This window comes from Marmota flaviventris, chromosome 19, assembly GCF_047511675.1.
Source record: "Marmota flaviventris isolate mMarFla1 chromosome 19, mMarFla1.hap1, whole genome shotgun sequence".
NCBI lineage: Eukaryota > Metazoa > Chordata > Mammalia > Rodentia > Sciuridae > Marmota > Marmota flaviventris.
In genome coordinates, this window is record NC_092516.1 from 380,222 (window position 1) to 396,550 (window position 16,329).

The 16,329-nt window shown below is 46.0% G+C and overlaps 1 protein-coding gene across 3 annotated transcripts in view; it reads left to right on the forward strand.

Moving 5' to 3' along the window:
• The window catches only part of Txndc11 (thioredoxin domain containing 11), a 61,782-nt gene that overhangs the window by 31,402 nt on the left and 14,051 nt on the right, over positions 1-16,329 (forward strand). For all 3 annotated transcript variants that reach the window (XR_003583538.2, XM_027940890.3, XM_071605559.1), the window contains 2 exons: positions 11,090-11,202; positions 13,338-13,538. Coding sequence is in view for 2 of the 3 variants with exons in the window: in XM_027940890.3 (XP_027796691.2) it covers positions 11,090-11,202; positions 13,338-13,538 (314 nt within the window). In the remaining variant the exon portion in view is untranslated. The remainder of the gene's footprint in view (positions 1-11,089; positions 11,203-13,337; positions 13,539-16,329) is intronic.

Sequence of the window (16,329 nt, forward strand, 5' to 3'; positions counted from 1 at the left end):
ATTCAAGGAGCTGAGACAAGAGATTCACTTGAGTCCAGGCTTTCAGGGCCAGCCTGGGCAGCATAGTAAGAGACTCTGTCTTAGGAAAAAAATTAAATGAACAAATTCCATCTGTATTGAACATGTACAGATATTTTCTTGTCACGATTTCCTAAACAATATACTATAACATTTATATAAATACCATTTATATTAGGCATTCTAGGTAATCTAAAGATGATTTACATGGGAAGGTGTATATAGGTTATATGCCTAAGCTGTGCCATTTTACTGAGAGGACTGAATATCCTCAGATTTTGGCATCCTAGAGGTGGGGAGTCCTGGAACTAATCTCCCCAGATACTGAGGAACAATCTACTGTTCTAGTGATTTTTTTTCAAGAGGAATTAATTGATTGCATTGTAGGGTCCCTCTGCTCCACCAAGAGGCGTCTACTGCTGCTATGGTTGCTGGTGTCCTGCTCCATAGCCTTACTCATGAATAAAGCTTTTCTGGAGCATTTTCTATTCAGTTTTCAAATTTTACACAACATCAAGAGGTCTGGAGGTAGGTCTTCTTGCAGTGTGCAATGTTTTTTTAAAGGCTTTGAGAAAACAGGACTACCAAGCAAAGCTGACTCAGAGATTACTTCATCTATTTTTTTGGGCTCCTTGAATCTATAGACAAGGCCTTGGTCTTAACAATGCTCTCTAAGTGGAACAGGGTCTAGGACCACGTGGTGTTCTCAGATAATCTCATTGGTTATTGTAGTTCTCACTCATAGAGGGAAGTCTTCAAACTGTCCGCCTTTGTTCTAAGAGCCTCTGGGTGCTTGTTAATACATTAGAATAAACATGTTAGCAATTCCACAGTGCCTGTTCCTAAAGCCGACTTTTGAACTACATTGCATTTATGTTAGCTACAGAATTCTCACATTTCATAGATTTTTGTCGGGGGGTGGCAGAGATTGAACCCAGGAATGGAATGCTTTATCACTGAGCAATGTCCCCAGCTCTTTTTACTTTTTATTTTGAGATAGGGTCTCACTAAGTTGTTGAGAACCTCACCAAGTTGCTGAGGCTAGCCTCTAACTTGTGATCCTCCTGCTTCAGCCTGAGTGGCTAGAATTATAGGTGTGCACCACCATGCTCAGCTCATGAGAAATAATCTTACTTCCATTATGACTTATTTTTGAAGCTTTTAAAATGCTGCTAGGTAAGAACTAAGGCCAAAAAAGAGACTCCTAGCACCAGTTGTACATGACAAGCTGATATTTGAGCACCTCCATGACGGCACTTTGCCTCCATCTTTACCATCACTCTTTGAAGTAGGGACTGTTTACAGATGAGAAAACTAAGCTTCTGAGGAGGTTGTTAACTTACTCAGGGGTCAAGGTGGTAGGCAGAATGACAACTTCCCATAAAAGAGAACCTATAAATTTGTTAAGCTGCAAGGAGGAATTATGTTGCTGACAAATTGACCTGGAGGTAGGGAGAGTTCCCAGGGCTATCTAGGGACTATTTCCATTGTATAGAAAGGATTCTTAAAAGCAGAATTGAGAGCCAGAAGAACAATGTCAGAGTGATGTGACTTGTCTAGCCGTCCTCTCTGGCTTTGAAGATGAAGGGGGCTGCAGCCAAGCAATTCGGGCAACTTCTGGGAGCTACAAAAGGCCAGGAAATGGATTATCCTTAGAACCCCCAGAAGGATCATGCTCTGCTGACAGGGCAGGGTTGATTTCAGCTCATGAAACTCATTTTAGTCTTCTGATCTCCAGAACTTTAAGATAATGTATGTTGTTTTATACCACTAAGTCTGTGGTAATTTGTTATTGCAGTGACAGGAAACTAATACGGTCACACAGCAGTAAATGCAGGAGCTGAGATGGGAGTAGACCCGTGCTCCAGAGCTCACCTCTTCCAGCCCTGCTGCATTCTGCCTCTGGCCACTGTGCTTCACTGGGATGAGGCTGGTGGCACAATATGGTGCTTCCCTCCTGGCCTTGCCTGTGGAGCTGCTTTAAATGTAATGCCTTTCTCTGGTTAATATCCCCCTTGCTAATTTGTCAAGGCCTAGCTGAAGTCCTGGGGATTGATTCCATATTGCCTAGCAGGCACGACGTCTCACATCCCGGGGGCATCAAAAGGAGGTGTTCTTACCACCGACCCCCTTCTTGGAACTCCTGTTGTGCGTTAGTCGGCTGTCCTCACTCAGCACCTCGGGCTGGCTTCCCGTTTTCCCTTGGGCTTTAGTGATGCCTTCCGAATGAGAACTTCCCACAGGCAGGGACTGGGTCTCCTGAGAACAAGCCAGGTTACTAGCAGGCATCCTGCTATGCCCACAGCCCAGCCCTGACTGCTCGCTGGTCTTCGGGTTCATACACTGATCCCTTAGAACAGAGGAACCTGAGAGCAGCAAGTGGAGGAGGCTGTCTGCGCTGACCAGGTTCATCTTCTGTGAAGTCTTATCTTCCCTGACAGCAAAAAGAAAGGGATTTAATTGAAATGTATACAAGGGGAGTACTTGAATTGACTGATTGACTGTTGTTATTGGTATTTGTTAGATGAGAACAAAGAGTTGATATACGTTTCACTGTGACCTTAGATATACGTGACAGTGCATTTATGACTCTGGTGTTTCTTTTATCAAACATAATTTATTTGGAACCACATTGCTCTTTCTCTCATGCTTAACTTACAAGAAAGAAACTCATGGCAAAGATGTCACGTGTTTATTTAGCAGTGTCTTGGCAAGCACCAGAATGTGCCTGTGGTGCCCAGGTGCCAGGATTTTTCTTTTTCCTAGATGATTGCCTTGTGCTTTATATGAAGAGTTTAGAAAATGTATGAGCCTCAGAGTCACATTTCTAGGGGGAAGTGCAATAATAGCAATAGTTTATACTTTGAAAACAAGGATTTTCGTATTCTGTTTAGGCCTTTGAAAGTTTTTCCAAGTTGATGGATGTATTTATCATTGGAAGTGATGAAGTCATCATCCAGTAAATGGTTATGAAGCATTGGAAACGTGGATCACTAACGAAGTGCTTAGAAATGTTAGCGGAGTGGTTTTTCATTCTTTTTTTTTTTGTATATGATTCTTTGTTTTCCCTTTTTCTAACTTGTCCAAAACCTGGGAAAGAAGAGTGGGGAAGCAGAAAATTAATAAAAATGACTGAAAGTATAGGATAAGGTAAGGATTGTTTCCAAGCAGATGGATGGCACTGTAGTGCATGATACTTGTTGGTCTATTGGAATGTCACTGTTTCCCAGTGTAAAAGTAGAGAAGTTTCCCCAGGGACTTAGTGGTTTCTTGGTCATGCTGATTAAATGTCATGTGACTCAATCTAGCTGTATTTAGTTTTGTGTCAGCAGTTATCTCTACGGGTGTGTTTCTTGTCCTGAAACTCCATGGTCCCTGAGAACTTAGCTCACACAGAAGTCTCCTGCACATTCACCCTGTTCAGTGCTGGCGTGTGTCTGTTCTTTCAGGTCTCACTTTTACTATACCAGGTGCCGTGGGCCTCTGAGAGAAGTAACTTATTTCTGTCTAATTTTCTTCCTGACATAAACAAATCTTGCTTTTTCATCATTATTATCCTGGCATAGTCCAGTGAAAATATAATATGAATTACATAGTTAATTTCAATTAGAAATTAAAATGAAACAGGTGAAATAATGTATTTTGTTTAACCTATTATATCTAGATTGTCATTAAACATGTAATCAGTATCAAATTGAGATGTTACCTTATTTTAGTTTTTGAACCCAGTCTTTAAAAAAATATTTTATGCTTTTTTAAAATTATTTATTTTTTAGTTGTAGGTGGACACAATATCTTTATTTTATTTTTATGTGGTGCTAAGGATCAAACCCGGTGCCTCACACATGGTAGGCGAGCATGCTACCTCTGAGCCATAACCCCAGCCCCGTATTTTATGCTTTTATACTTTACATTTAACAGCACATCTCAACTTAAACACCAAATTTTTATTGGAAATACTTTATGTATATTTAGATTTTATAAAACTTATATTTGATAAAAGTCTGACATACCCAAGTTGATTTAAACAGAAAGGTTTTCCAACAGCTAAATCGTCACTTCAAAATTAAATAGATTTAGTTCCTCATTGTTTGCATCTCAAGGGCTCAGTACCACATGTGGCTCGAGGCTGCCACCTAGACAGTGCAGCTGTGGACTTCAGGGGAAAGCAGTTGTGTAATAAGATGGATGCACCGTCCCCTGCAGGTACATCCTTCGATGGGAGTTGTTGAGTTGCGTAGGGACTCACTAAGTTGCTGGGGTTGATCTTGGACTCGCAGCCCTCCCTGCCTCAGCCTCCCTGCTGGCTGAGGTTCTGATGTGCACCACCATGCTCAGCTCAGGGTGCTCTCTCTTTAAAAAAAAAAAAAAAAAAATTAGTTGTAGATGGACACAGTACCTTTATGTATTTATTTTTATGTGGTGCTGAGGATCGAACCCATTGCCTCACATGTGCCGGGCAAGTGCTCACCCCTGAACACTCACCGGGTCACCACCCAGCCCCTCACAGTGTTCTTTGACGCTGCCTGTCACAGTGATTAGTAGAGATCTCAAGCTGGCATGTTATCAGGTGAATGAATTATATTGAGAACTTTTTAAATTAAGTTATTCACAGTACTCAAAGTTCTTAAAATATTGAAGCCTCATTATGTTTAGGACAAAAGGATTTATTTTGTAAATGATCAAGACCCCTATTGTGTTGGGCTGGGGATGTGGCTTAAACGGTAGCACGCTTGCCTGGCATGCGTGCGGCCCGGGTTCTATCCTCAGCACCACATACAAACAAAGATGTTGTGTCGGCCGAAAACTCAAAAATAAATATTAAAATATTTTTTTAAAAAAGACCCCTATTGTGGAAGGACCAGTGCCCCCCTCTCCCAGGAGGTGCTCTGGCCGCGGGCAGGGAGTGTTGTCTCCTTTCATCCCCCTTGCACTGTGAGCCTGCTCTGCTAACCACGCACTCTTTGTTCTCATGAGACCACAAGATTTCCACTGTAACAGGAACTTCGATACAGGTGTGATTTTTGTCCATCTCTTTACCTATGAAAAAACAGGGTTTGAAACTCAGTGTGTGAGTGTGGTAGGATTGTTTTGTGCAGGCAGACTGTCCATTCTTGTTAATGGGGTTAAAATGATTTTTAAATGTCCTCGTTCAGCTTTGGGGCCAGACTGTCACTTCTTATTCCTCTGCTCCAGTAGACCAGTTGGTGACTTTGGCAGACTGTCAAATGAGTGTCCTTCCTGGCTGCTTTTTCTTGCGTTTTAACTGTGGCTGTCCACCAATGTCCAGCCTTTTCCTCTGAACAGTGATGTTTAGGTTCTACCAAGTCTTAGCGTTTCTTAGGTCTTGCTTTTTCTATGACAGCCCTGGAAATGGCACATGTTGTACCATTAAAAAAAAAAAAAAAATTAAGAGTTGGTGGTAGAGCACTTGCCTGTCAGGCACAAGGCTTTGATCCCCAGCACCACCAAAAGAAAAAGATTAAATCAGGAACTACTTTTATACTTAACAGAAAGGCTGCAGACATTGAGCGGAGATTTCCCTGATTACCTGCCTCCCCAAGCTGTAATAATAATATAATGGGGATTATTGACATGTGTTCATTTATGTGGTATGGTGATCTTGTAAAAACTAAGAAATAAACACAGATGTGTGGCTTTTGTAAAAGGTAAGAAATTAGCATCACTGTAGTACGGTTAACTACACTTCTGTCCGTATTTGAATTTTCCCAGTGTTTCCACTAGTATCAAAACAGACAGGATGCCATCTGGGATCTCACATCGCAGTTGATTAGTTTTTCTCCTTAGTCACCTGACCTCTGACAATTCCTCTGTCTTTCCTTGTCTTTCATGAGTGTTGACACTTTTTTTTTTTTTTTTTTGGTACTGAGGATTGAACCCAAGGGTGCTCAACCACTGAGCTGCATCCCTGGCCCCGTTTAGTATTTTATTTAGAGACAGTGTCTCACTGAGTTGCTGTGTGCCTCGCTAAGTTGCTGAGGCTGACTTTGAACTCATGATCCTCCTGCCTCAGCCTCTCAAGATGCTGGGAGACTGTGACACTTTTGAAGAACACGGCTTAGGTATTTTATAGAAAGTCCCCCAGTTCTGGTTTGTCTAATGCTTTCTTGTGGATTGGCACAAGGGTGTGCGTTTTTCCAAGAATGCCACAGAAATATATCCTCTCATGCCACTTTCAAAGGTTCATTATGTCAGCGTATCTTCTACTGGTGGTATTAACCTTCATCACTTAATTAAGGTAGTGTCTGCTGGGTTTCTCCAGTGAGAATTTACTGTCTTTTCCTTTGTAATTAATAAATACCTTGGGTGGCTGGGAGTGTTGCTCAGTGGTAGAGCACTTGCCTAGTGTGCATATGGCCCTGGGTTCCATCCCCGGCACTGCAAAATAATAACAACAACAACATGGCTGGGAGTGTATCTGTGTGGTAGAGTGCCCTGGCACTGGGGAAAACAAGCTGACTCTTCTCCCTTAGTAATAGTCTTATGGAGACAGATGTTTATTTCACCTTAGTGCCGTCACTTTTTATTTTATTCATATTGTTCCAGCATTGACCATTAGGAATGCCTTGGGTTGGCTCTGGTGTCCTGGATAAGTCCATCTACTTTCATCCTAGATCTTATTTTCTCTTTGCACATTTTTTATTAGTGCACCACAGTGATACATAATGATGAGATTTGTTGTTACATATTCATATATGCACACAGTATGACAATATAATTTGGCCAATATCACTCCCTAGCACTTCCCCCCTCCCTCCCCTCCTTCCACCCTCTGGTCCCTTTTGTCTGTTGATCTCCTTTTTTTGTTGTTGATCTCCTTTTGATTTTCGTGAGATCCTCCTCCTCACCTTTCTTTTATTTTTTCCTCTCTAGCCTCCACATATGAGAGAAAACATATGACCTTTGACCTTCTGAGTTTGACTGATTTCATTGACATAATGGTCTCTAGTTCCATCCATTTACCTGTAGATGGTGTGATTTCATTCCTTACGGTGGAATGAAAACTCCCCTGTGTGCATATGCCACATTTTCTTTATCCATTCATCCATCGATGGACACCTAAGCTGGTCCCATAGTTCAGCTGTTGTGAATTGTGCTGCTGTAAACGTGGGTAGGCATGTGTCACTCTAGTAGGCTGACTTTCATGCTTTAGCATAATGCTGCAGGGTGGTGTAACTGGGTCATATGGTCCTTGCAGGCCTAGTCTTTGAGGACCCTCCATACTGATTTCCATAGCGCTTGTACTAATTTACACTCCCACCAACAGCGGAAAAGTGTCCTTTTTCTCCACATCCTCTCCAGCACTTTTCTTTATCATTCTTAGTGGCTGCCATTCTGACTGGTGTGAGGTGTGCAGTGTACTTTTTTTGATTTGCATTTCCCTAGTTGCTAATGTTGCTGAAAAATTTTTTGTACATTTATTGGCTATTTGTATTTCTTCTTTTGAGAAGTGTCTGTTTATTTAATTTGCCCATTTATTTAAAGGGTTATGTGGTTTTTTGATGTTAAATTTTTGGGGTTCTTCATATATTCTAAATATGAATCCTCTGTTAGAAAGTAGTTAGAAAAGATTTTCTCCCATCCTGTAGGTTCTCTCTTCACATTCCTAATTGTTTTCTTTGTTGTGCAGAAGCTTTCTTTTTTTTTTTTTTAATATATATTTTTTTAGTTGTAGATGGACACAGTACCCTTAGTTTATTTATTTATTTTTATGTGGTGCTGGGGATTGAACCCAGTGCCTTATACATGCAAGGCAAATGCTCTGCCACTGAGCCACAGCCCCAGCCCTGCAGAAGCTTTTAATTTGCTGCCATCCCATTTGTTAATGCTTGGCATGATGTCCAGAGCTTTAAGGGTCCCATTGAGAAAGTCACTGCCTGTGTCTAAAAGCTGGAGTGTTGACCCACGTTTTCTTCTGGGAGTTGCATAGTTTCTGATCTAACTCCTAGGTCTTTGGTCCATTTGAAGTTGACTTTTGTGCAGGGTGAGAGGTAGGGGTCTAGTCTCATTCTACATGTGGATAACCAGTTTTCTAGTACCTTTTTGTTTGTTTGTTTACTGGGGTTTGACATCCCCATATTTTATTTTGAGACTGGGTCTCACTGAGTTGCTTAGGGGCTTGCCAAGTTGCCAAGGCTGACTTTGAACTTGCAGTCCTACTGCCTCTGTCTCCCAAGCTGCTGGGATTATAGGTGTGCGCCAACCTGCCTGGTTCTAGCACCATTTTTGAAAAAGGCCCTTTTCTCCAATGTATGTTTTTCAAGCCCCCATCTCTTATGAGCACTTTTTTGTTTTAATACAAGAAATTTCAGGCTTGTACTTCCCTGGTCCCAGCTCTGGAACCAGTCTCCTCACCGAGAGCCTTTCCTTTTATTAGAGAATGGTGTTTGGAAAGCAAGAGTTGGGGTTGGGTGACCTTGCTTTAAGGTCTTCTCATCAGGCAGCAGTAGGCAGTACCTGCGTGCGTGTGTGCCTGCATCTGCACTTCCAGGTCGCTTGTCAGGTACTTTAGGCATCCTCGTTTATATAACTCTCTGCTTCCATTCTGGCACCACAGCATTCACTTTGCATTCCCTCTCCCATGTGCCACCGCCTTTTTTTTTTTTTTTTTTAATATTTTTTAGTTGTTGATGTACATTCATTTTTTATTTATTTGCATATGGTGCTGAGGATTGAACCCACTGCCTCACACATGCTAGTCAAGTGCTCTGCCACTGAGCCACAACCCAGCCCCTCTCCTGTGTGCCTTCTTACTCCCTCAGTGAGAACCCTGGAGCTCATCATTGATAATACATTTACTCACAAAATAAAAAACAAAGTAGTAGTCTCCGAATTGCCGATTTATACCACTGTGAGAAACACATTTGTGAAGGAGATTTCTGGCATTTACAGACAGTCCTGCCTGTCCTGTTCGACAGCACCCATATGGGGGGGCGGCGCTTTCCAGTTGCTCAGGTGGGTTCTCTCCCTCACCCTCTGGCTCCAGATTCTCGTGCAGCACAGTTAGGTTTATCATTACTGCAGCAAGGGTCCCGTCAGAACCCACCGGGGGACACCAGGCCTCTCAGCCCTGCTTCACCACAAGCCATCAGTCTCTAATTTTTGGCTTATTTTTCTGCTATTTCTTCTGTGCCATTTTAAACTACTCGTCACGTTTGTGTTGAAGATTATCCACGGTGGCAGAAGGTGGACGTCATTCCCACCTCGTGCTGTCAGCTGCTCCTTCCCAAGGGAAGCAAGATGTCATTGCCAGGAGGATGGACTCAAGATTGAACCAGAGATTGCTTGTGTTTACTACCTTTGTGTTTTTTACCATAGACATTTGGATGTAACTTTGTAAATTTAAAGTTGAACCGATTTTGTGTAACATCTGCTAATAGAGCAGAAAGGGGTTAGGAAGGAAGGTACTTTTTCCTCCACTATCTTATCTATCCTTCTTAACACTAAATACTTCATGGTCACATAGCTATTACAGTGTTATGTGCTTTGTGGAAGAAAGTCAAAAGTGTCACACCAGAAGTCCTCATTCATCTCTGTCCCGCAACACCAAACCAGTTCTGTTAACCTTTCAGAATCTTGTGTGTGTGTGTGTGTGTGTGTGCTGAGGGTTTAACCCAGGGGTGCTTCCCACTGAACCACATCCCCACCCCTTTTATTTTTTTGAGATGGGTTCTGCTAAGTTGCTGAGGCTGACTTTGAACTTGAGATCTTCCTGCCTCAGCCTGCCAAGTTGCTGGAATTATAGGAGTGCACCACCATGTCTGGCTCAGAATCTTTTTTGATTTGTTTTTGTTTTTTGAAACAGGGTTTTTCTGTGTTGCCTAGGCTGTTCTTGAACTCCAGGGCTCAAGTCAGCCTCCTTCCTCAGCTGGGGCTAGGGGCACATGCCACCACGCCTTCCTTTCAGGTTTTTTACATTTCTAAATATATGCACCTATGAGGAAAAATACTGTTTTGCAAATGTGAGTTCTTTTTTATTTTTTTTAACATAAAAGGTATGCTTGGCATCTTCACTTGTTTTTTCTGTCACATGTGTCTTCGAGATCTGTTCCTGCAGTGCCGATAGCTCTGCCTTGGAGTTCCTCACGTCTGCAGGCACCTGATGCACAGATGTGGAGGTTGCTGGCCGTGTCCCTCTTCATTGCAAGCAGTCCACAAGCTGCTCTCCCACGTGGCTGTGCCCGCCTTCCCGATTCTGCCAGCCTTGTATGGGAGCATTCCCTGCTCACTTGACATTTCCTATGTCTTAAATTTGGGCTATTTGAAGTAAAAAGTGGCATTTTGTTTTATTTTGCTTTCCTGAGATAGTGTGAAGCTGAGTGCATTTCCATGCAATTATCAGCCATGTACATTTCCTTTCCTGTGGTTTGCCTGTCTTAACCATTTTCTTTTTCTTACTGATTGTATATGCTAGATTTGCTCACTTAATAAATGTTTGTCAGTCTCTTATATACATATCCCAGGCAGTAAACATTCACAGGATTTATATTTCACAGCACTTACGTTCTGAAGAGGAAGTTGGACCAAGGAAAATCTAAATAAATGAATAAGATTGTGTAGATATGAATAAGTGCTATGAAAAATTAAGGAAAGTGCCTGAGCAGGGAGGGACCACAGTCCCCTTGGACTCCCTCCCTGGGTGTTTGAGGAGAGGTGGGTGGTCAGGGAAGGCTTGTTGAAGAAGGTGGGAGTGGAGATGAATGAGGCCAAGGAGCCAGCCATGGGAAGCATCCCGAGAATATAGCAGCCACCGTGGCCCTGCGGTGGCCCGTGTGAGCAAGGGGGGCAGGTCTGAGCCTCATAGACGATGCAGTAGGCTCCTCAGTGCAAGCCATGTGAGAGATGCTCCTCTCAGGGGTAGACGCGATGCTGGATGGGTTGCAGTCTGTGTCTGAGGAGGGTTCCCACAGCTCCTTCTCCTTCCTGCCTAGGCTAGGTTAGCAGGAAGAGCCTTGCACTAGGGGACTTGTCATCAGGACGTGATCATTGGGTTTGTGGTGGTGTCGAGGCATAGGCCTTTTCTTTAATAAAGGAAAATTTTCTGTTTCAGATTACCTAGGAACAGTACGATTTGGGGTTATCACAAATAAACATCTTGCGAAACTGGTATCCTTAGTACACTCTGGAAGTGTGTATTTACATAGACATTTCAACACATCACTTGTAAGTATTTTGAAATTGCGTTTGTATTAGAGCAGTGGTTCTTAACTTGCGTGGGCCACAGGCTCCTGTGAGAATGGCTGACCCATGAGTGCTCTTATGTGCAGGCTGAAGGCACCTGCAGACCAGCACCCCACTCCTGGGTCAGAGTCCACGCGTTATAGGGCTCAGGAGCTCAGGAGCGTAATACTCAGCAATTCTCTGTTTATGTTCTTAGATTTTAGTGTAGCCTGGTTAGTTTCCCTCTAGGTGGAATGCATCCCTCTGTTTCTCTGGCCCTTGTTCACAGAGGTTGAGCTTCCACTGGGCGAGGGTGTTCTTTGTTCATTCCTGTCTTTCATGAAGGGTGGTCATGAGACATGCTTTCTCCTTTGCTGACATAATGGATTTTTTAAGTTGTCCAGTCAGAGGAAGAAGTCGATGGCTTCTCACCCTAGAGATCCTTGGTTCTCCGTTGTCGCCTTTGTTCCCTGATATTTTTGCTTTTTGGTGGGGTGGCCTCCACTCGGCTGTTTCTGAGCGTTGGCCTGTGTCCTGCGCAGTCCTGTGCTTCTCTGTTGACGGCTGCTTCCTTAGTCACATCACCGACGTGCGCTTGGTGATGGTGCTCTTGGGCGCTCTCTCTCTGACCTCATCGACAGTGTCAGGGGCTTACAGGACATGTGATGGTTGATAGCCCTTACTCAGAGTAAGGCCTGTCCCCTGTAAGCCTGGGCTCCCGTGGCTCAACTAGTGGGTCATGTGCCTTCAGAGGTGCCGCCAGGCCCTGTCTGGGGGCCCCTGCTTGCCCATCACCTGGCTTCTCTGTATCTCCAGTATTCCAGATGTTGTGCCTCGCTTCTTGCAGTTTATATTCAAACTCAGTTTATATTCATGCTCTCCCAGCAGAATTGTTGATGATGGGGTCTGAGTGTTTTCAGATTCCCACGCCCCCTCAGCGCCACTGCTGCCATGGTCTCTCCATGCCCGCCACTCTTCTTGTGCCTGAGCTTCTTGTGACTTCATCTGCTTTTGCTAGCTGTCATTCTTACATTCTTCATTCCTGGCCTAAGTGTATCACATTTATTTATAGTAAAGGGTACTGAGGAAGAAATTTTAGATGGATGGAGAAAAAAGGTACAGCCGTGAGGTGATACTATAAAAGAGATCAGGTTTACTGCTTCAAAAAAGATACTTATGTATGTATGTATGTATGTGTGTGTGTGTGGTGCTGAGGATGGAACCCAGGGCCTCACACATGCAAGGCAAGCGCTCCACCACTGAGCCGCAGCCCTCCAGGTTTCTGCTTTAATCAGATAGTTTTTAAGGTTGGTTGGTTTAGCAGTAGTCTTCATCTACCAAATGCCACGTTTGGGGATGGTAACGTAAAACACAAAAGAGTGGACATCTTCGTTGTGGGGATACTTAAATTTCCATTTTAGGGTATCAAATATCTCATTGTGAAATCCTCCACAGCACCTCTTTGGAAATTCCATTTGACACCAGTGGGTTATATCACTGGACTTTTAAGGAATGACTTTATGTTCACCTATATTGGTTGTTGTAGAAAAGCAAAGCCAAAAACCGAGTGTCTCTTTGCTTCGTGTATTCGCACAAAGTGTGAGCCACAGCCTTGAACGTACGTGTTCAGGCCAAGTTCAGGCCACCTGGTCCATGCATAGGCCTGTAGAGTCCCTGCTGCGCCAGGTCCTCCAGGCACTAAGGGGGACCTGTGAGCCAACCTGGTGCAGCCTCTGCCTCACAGGAGCTCTGTCCCTGCCTTGGGGACAGGCCTTCAGGACTGCGGTAAAAATCTAACAAGTTGTTGACTCCATAATTCCTGTTCCTGCAGAGGAGTCAGTCCTTCTATAGATGGATAGTGAGGTCTCACAGCTCTCCTGGGACGGGCTAGTAGCGGTCCTTGTGGCCACCATCAGGCAGGGGAGATTATTTTGGGGTCTGTCTGAGGGGAGGAGGCACTCCTGCCACCACTGTCACTCTGCCCCTGTGGCCAAGGTCTTGTGGGTGGGGTGCTGGCCTGGCAGCCCCTCGGTTGCTCACTCCTGGGGCAGCGTGGGCTCTGAAGGATGGCGCTGTGCGCCCTGGTGTGGCCCTGTCTCACCCAGCCCCCTGAACCTCTGTGCTGTCCTCCTCCGCAGGTCTTCCCCAGGGAGGTCCTGAACTACACAGCCGAGAACATCTACAAGTGGGCCTCGGAGAACCGCGAGACACTCTTCCGATGGCTGCGGCCCCACGGAGGCAAGAGTCTCCTGCTGCATAATGAGCTCAAGAAAGGACCAGCACTTTTTCTGTTCCTACCTTTTGACCCCTTAGCCGAAAGTCACCCTTTAATAGATGAGGTAAGCCGCGGCGTGGTCAGGGGCAGCAGGGTGGCAGAACCCACTAGCTCGCCCTCTCTGCTCCACGACCAGGAGCGTTGACCTGGTAGCCCAGTGGCTGCCAGGAATGGCTGTCCATGGCTGTGCTCCCTCCTCTCAGTGGACTTGAGCCTATGCCTTGGACAGGGACCACCCCAGTCTCTCTGGCCACACTGTGAACAGCTGCTCAGGTCTGGGGAGAGTAGGTGGGAAGGGAGATCAGACCACCCCTCCAGAGAAAGACCAAGCCTCCTTCCTGAGGCAGGAGCGATGGGAACTTAGTGGAGTTGGCGTGGCCTAGGAAATGCCACTCTTGTGAGGGAGCTGGCCAGACTGCCTGCCCTGGCCATCCTAGAGTCAGCAGAAAAGAGGTGCACAGCCCAGTAGCTGGGAGCAGCAGTAGTGATGTTGGGACTGTGTTTTTACCCTCAACCTCCTTGTCTCACAGAGAGCCAGAGTGGTTTCCACCCCCTCCCCAGTCTGCCCTCTCCGCCCATTCCTGCTTTCTTCCTGGGGCACTCGCCATCCCTGGTTGTGAGTTTATTTTACACATGGATCGTTTGGAGGCACTAAGAGAGAGCAGTAGCCATCAGCAGAGACATCCTGGGATTGCTAAATTGGATTTACTGGGGGTTTATCTTTTTTCTTTTCCTCAAGGATCCCTTAAATGGCCAAAACCAGTTTTAGACAGCCGTGGGCCACGGGCCAGGCCAGGCCAGGCAGATGCTCCTTCCCCCACTCATGCCCGGCTGGAGGGATGGAGGGCAGGACTCGGACTCCAGCCAGGCTGCACGCGCTGCTGCTCTGGAGCCTCATTGTTAGAGTTCTTGTCCCTTCTGGGGGCTTCTGAGTGAGCGCCACTGCCCTGGCGCAGAGGGAGAAGAGGAGAGAGAACCAGAGCAGTTCTGCCCCCCACCCAACAGTGGAGGACGCCAAGCAGTCAGATTCCCCCTTCAGAGAGTCTGCTACGCAGAGGAACTGCACTGGGAGCTGGTACTCCCTTTGGTGACCAGGCCTCCCCCAAGTCCAGTGTTAGGAGCCACCAGGTGTTGTGGGAGAGGCAGGGCTTTCGACCCAGGGGCAGCTGTGGTTATGGACTCCCACAGTCCAGTCCCTGTGTCGCAGGTGAATTCCCTGAAACTGAGAATATGATTGATGTGACTGAAAACCAGGTGGCTTCTGTATTCCCAGTATCATGAATTACATAGGCAGGGGACACACCTGTCCACTTTTCCCTCCTTGATGGGGTCAGTTTGGCCAGTGTTTGTTGAGCACTGTGCTGGGGGCCCAGGGAAAGGAGGCAGGCAGCAGTCTTGGTGCAGAGACGGGTCCAGTAGAGAACCGAGAGCCTGCTCGTAACTCAGGACAGAGGACAGTCAGCCCTAGGCCCTGGGTCAGCAGGACTCAGAGGAGAGAGGACGCCATTCCAGAAGGTGGAGGCCTGGAGAGGTTGTGGGGGAGAGAGACGGAGCCGGGCTTCTGCAGGCAGCCAGGAGACTGCTGGGCTGAGGGGAGCTAAGGGGGGGAACGTTGGCAGAGGGACTGGGGTGGGAGGCGGCGCGGGTCTCCGTGTTGGCCTCCATGGTGCCTGGGGTGAGGGTGCTCACTGGGGAAGACTTGGAAGGACGTGTGGAGGACAGGACCTACCTGGGAGGCTTTTCCAGGGCTTTCAGTACTGACTGTGACCCTCAGAGTCTGGTTGCCACCGTAGAGATGGCAACAGGGTTCCAGAAACGTGGGAAGCGTAAGAACCTGAACTTGGGTGCCAAGCAGTGTCTCTCTTGGGCAGTAGCAGCAGTGAGTCAGGTGCCTGAGGGAGGTGGGAGTGGGCATCAAGTCCCCGGGGAGAGTTGTGCGTGTGCTTGGAGGCAGCGTTGTCTCCCCTCACCACCGGAAGCCCACTTCGGGGCAGGAAGCGCAGCAGCTTACATTGTTGAGAAGAAAGCGAGCAGTCCTCCTAGGGGGAGGGTCTAGGCTTGAGAGCCAGAAAAGGATGTTGGGAACCATCGTGGTAGGGCACGTGTAGGATGGCCACGTCAAGCCCAGGGGCAGTGGTGCCTCTCACACACGTGCATCTGAATTCATACTCACAACGCTCTGACACCCTGCTGTCTCCAGGGTTCTAGAAAGGTCTGTCATGTGACGTCTCAGTGTGTGTTATGCACCTTGTTATCAAAGGAAATGCCCCGTCAGCCAGCATAGTCTGCAAGCCTTGTCCTACTGTGACGTTTCTAGGAGACAGTCACGGCGTGAGTCTGCTGCACAGGCATGGATATTGCAATCAGACTTACACATTTCTCTGATGAAAGAGAGAAGAAAGCATCTGTTGCACAAAGATTTTAAGTTATTTGCCAAGTTTTCCCTAACAGTTTAAATGAATTAAACATGGCATTAAACGGTCCACAGAACAAGATGGTACGTGGAGGTACACTTTCAGAACTGGGAAAGCAGTGAGATGCAGAAGCCAGTTCACAGGAGCACAGTGCATGAGCACATTGCTGCATACCAGTACTTTCTGACAAGAGAGACAAATGGAAGAGATGAGACAAGAAGACACTAGGAATTCTGCTCTTTAGTGTAATTAATGCTTTCCTCTGTGAATATTTTGTAAAGGATGTCAGTAAGTTTTGAAGTTTTATGGGATGCTGGGAGGAGGAGGAAGGAGTTTCCCACCATTGTGTCACTGAATGTCACGCAGTTCCAGGGTGGACAGAGGCAGCGGACTCTGGGTGGGTCGCAGAGGCTACACCTGTCAATGCAGGGGCCCGTGAAA